General features: G+C 42.3%; 1 protein-coding gene across 1 annotated transcript; it reads right to left on the bottom strand.

Annotated features, from left to right (window-relative positions):
* Window positions 1-2002: 2002 nt before the first annotated feature.
* LOC126355322 (histidine-rich glycoprotein-like) lies at window positions 2003-3415 on the bottom strand. The gene has a single exon (XM_050005616.1). The coding sequence runs from the start codon at window positions 3413-3415 to the stop codon at window positions 2003-2005; it is 1413 nt and encodes a 470-aa protein (XP_049861573.1).
* Between the last annotated feature and the right edge of the window lie 675 nt (window positions 3416-4090).

Genomic DNA, 4090 nt, shown 5'->3' with positions numbered 1-4090 from the left:
GCTGTCCATGACAACCTGGTACGGAACGCTGGCCCAAAACAGTGGGCTCATCCTAGAACATTCCTGCTGCAGGTCCTGGCTTTCAGTGCTAACACTTTTACGATATGCTTCCTGTTCTTTATCTGTGGCCTTTTGCGATCGTATGGTCGGCAGGCAAATTCAGCTCGACAGAAAATTTACACACTTACCGTCCCCTGAGAGAGAAATGAAGTAGGAATCCAATGGTATTTTGCATCCAATGCTCTTTATTTCAATTGTCTGCATACTCTCAAATACGCGGGATTATCTGCAATTTTATCATTTTATTTATTGAATAGCTTGTTAATTAGGGTGTAGGGCAGTTTTGGTAAAACCGTTCCATAACAATATAAACAAACGATCCTTATAAATAAGTCTATCTATTAGTGAAAAACATATCAAAATCCCTACAGTACTTCCTTAGGTTAGCCTAAACATGTAGATAGAATCATTATATGTGTATACAAGATAGAAGATACAAGAAGGTAGTAGTTCATAGATAGATAATAAAGATTTAGGTTTGAAACTACCTCTATAGTAGGATATCCACGTATTTTTGGGGCCACTACACCAAGTTTACGTGGCCTTTGGTTGGTAACATTGCAGACAGTCATTACCACAGAGAGTTGAGATTAGGCGTCGGCATAAGCGTGCCATCGTATTGCAATGGCCTCTTTCTGGAACCTTAGTCTATAACAAGAGAGGGGCCGAGAGTAGTTTGAAGACTGTGTTTTGGCTATTGTGAGTAGCCTTTACTTGTGTGTGTGTGTGTGTGTGTGTGTGTGTGTGTGTGTGTGTGTGTGTGTGTGTTATCTTAAATACGAACCTGGGAATGTGAACGACAGCCTAAATGTGCTACTGAGCTCAAAGCCAAATCACTTACTCGAAATTGATGAGTCCTGTTTGTGTGAAAACCGATCTCATTCATAAGCAAACAAATAAGCAAACCAATAATTTCACGCTCAGTAGACTTAGTCAGGGCGAACTGTTTGAAAAAATAAGTAATTGCATAAAAAACTGTAATGTCGACCTGTATAAGAATGTAACCTAAAACACACGAAAATTGCTACACTGACATATGGCCCTGGTAAAATAAAGAAACTGACAGAACCTGCATTACGCAATGCTAAACGAAACAATCACTTATTATGAGTCTCACCTGCAAAACGAAGTGCTGGCAGAAACAGCAAGACTCCGAAAGAGCCAAAAAATACTGCTAAAAACAAACTGCAGTTGGTCCAGAGAAAGTGGGTTTATAATCTCGACACAGAATGCCAATGAAACACATGATTCAACCTTTAAGTTCTGAAATTTCAGTTAGGAAGCAACTTATCAAAGAAAACAATTATAGACTAGAATGTGAAATACATTTAATCTAGTAACTTCCATGGCACTGTACAACAACTCAGAAGATCAATGAATTGAATAATGAGCAAAAAATCGACTGTGACTAGGGTGAAGTGGACAAGTCTGCAGAAATAAAAATAAACTTTTTACTTCGTCAAATAATATCTTGCTCTTCATGTCAAAAACCTTTTTTATGTCCATATTGTACCCAACCATTGTTTTGAGTCATCGTTCCTCCTCGTAATAAAGCTGCAACCCACGTAGTTCCGAAAGTGCTTCCATGCATTACACTGTACACTCAACAAACCCCGCCTATTGCACATCCCAGCTTTCTACTTCTGACTGTCAAGGACTCTACGACTCCAAAGTGCTACAGTCAAACACAGATACTGTTGCTAACAACTGTTTCTCTGACCACAGTTCTTCAAATGCTTCATTTTCCTTTACAAATATTAACACATCCAACAACATCTCAGAAAATAACCATATTACACTCTTTTCAGTCAACTGTCACATCCAGGATGAATACAAGACGCCACAGAAACCAGCACTGTACTGAAGAAAAGGCATAATATTCTGTGTACCCCGGACATACGGACGCTTATGTATACTGGCAAGTCTTTCTCTTTTCACGTGGTTACCTACCTCCACACAGCGTCCCGGTGTTACCCACATTTGGGCAGCGTCCTCCTAGCCATCTCCATCTGTATGAGCCAAAATTCCCAAATTTTAGCTTCATGGAGTTATGCAGGACGTCTGTTGAGGTGAGCACTATGTTCCTTGAATCATGTTGGGTCTCGTGTGCTTTCCTTGAATCATGTTGGGTCTCGTGTGCTTTCCTTGAATCATGTTGGGTCTCGTGTGCTTTCCTTGAATCACGTTGGGTCTCGTGTGCTTTCCTTGAATCATGTTGGGTCTCGTGTGCTTTCCTTGAATCACGTTGGGTCTCGTGTGCTTTCCTTGAATCATGTTGGGTCTCGTGTGCTTTCCTTGAATCATGTTGGGTCTCGTGTGCTTTCCTTGAATCATGTTGGGTCTCGTGTGCTTTCCTTGAATCACGTTGGGTCTCGTGTGCTTTCCTTGAATCACGTTGGGTCTCGTGTGCTTTCCTTGAATCATGTTGGGTCTCGTGTGCTTTCCTTGAATCATGTTGGGTCTCGTGTGCTTTCCTTGAATCACGTTGGGTCTCGTGTGCTTTCCTTGAATCATGTCGGGTCTCGTGTGCTTTCCTTGAATCACGTTGGGTCTCGTGTGCTTTTCTTGAATCATGTTGGGTCTCGTGTGCTTTCCTTGAATCACGTTGGGTCTCGTGTGCTTTCCTTGAATCATGTTGGGTCTCGTGTGCTTTCCTTGAATCATGTTGGGTCTCGTGTGCTTTCCTTGAATCATGTTGGGTGTCATGTGCTTTCCTTGAATCATGTTGGGTCTCGTGTGCTTTCCTTGAATCATGTTGGGTCTCGTGTGCTTTCCTTGAATCATGTTGGGTCTCGTGCACTTTCCTTGAATCACGTTGGGTCTCGTGTGCTTTCCTTGAATCATGTTGGATCTCGTGTGCTTTCCTTGAATCATGTTGGGTCTCGTGTGCTTTCCTTGAATCATGTTGGGTCTCGTGTGCTTTCCTTGAATCATGTTGGGTCTCGTGTGCTTTCCTTGAATCACGTTGGGTCTCGTGTGCTTTCCTTGAATCATGTTGGGTCTCGTGTGCTTTCCTTGAATCATGTCGGGTCTCGTGTGCTTTCCTTGAATCATGTTGAGTGTCGTGTGCTTTCCTTGAATCATGTTGGGTCTCGTGTGATTTCCTTGAATCATGTTGGGTCTCGTGTGCTTTCCTTGAATCATGTTGGGTCTCGTGTGCTTTCCTTGAATCATGTTGGGTCTCGTGTGCTTTCCTTGAATCATGTTGGGTCTCGTGTGCTTTCCTTGAATCATGTTGGGTCTCGTGTGCTTTCCTTGATTCACAGGCAGTGCTTTCCAGCCGCATCAGCAATTCAGATCCAGCACTACCAGTTGGCAGCACCAGCAGATTCGTCACAGTGCTCCATGACAGCATAACCGGCCTATTTTGTCCTGGTGTTCAACAGCAGTGCGTGAAGCCGTAACATGTCGGCAGCACTGGCCCAGTAATAAGCCAGGTCTTAACCCTGTAGCCTATCCACGACTATAGGGTTCGTCGTGTAGGCACATCACACACAACGTCACAGGAGAAATGTTTCTGTTTATGTAGTTGTAAGGATACCCATCTCAAGACACTGAAACTGAATTTCGTTTTCTTAATAAAGATCTTCCTTTAATGGTGTCTTCAATCACTTCTCATTACGAGGATATTTCAATTACTTAAATGAACTATATTGACACGTAGAGGAAGGTGTAAGTAGATGAATGACGAACACTGACTTCACTGAGCGAAGGTTTATTCAGCACTTACAGGAGTACGGGGAAACTGCCTCCGGCCAGAACACATACGGTATTTATACAGCTACAGAACATTCCAATACAATGATTCTAGACATTTGTGGATACTTCTAGAATGTACTCGAACCAAATATAGAAATTAAAATTTTTCCGGTCAGGTGAGTTTGAAGTAATGACCCTCCACGCAACCATCTAGCGTCATAATTGCTACACTTTTTTTTATCTCATTTTGTTCGTTACATCTGCTCGGTGTGGACGTCGTAAGACATCCGTTTTAGTTCGTTGGTGACCGGTGAACTCAGTTTTTTTTTTT

The sequence above is a fragment of the Schistocerca gregaria genome, chromosome 3 (genome assembly GCF_023897955.1).
Source record: "Schistocerca gregaria isolate iqSchGreg1 chromosome 3, iqSchGreg1.2, whole genome shotgun sequence".
Lineage (NCBI taxonomy): Eukaryota > Metazoa > Arthropoda > Insecta > Orthoptera > Acrididae > Schistocerca > Schistocerca gregaria.
The sequence above is the reverse complement of the archived record's forward strand: the minus strand, read 5'-3'. Positions and strand labels throughout refer to the sequence as shown.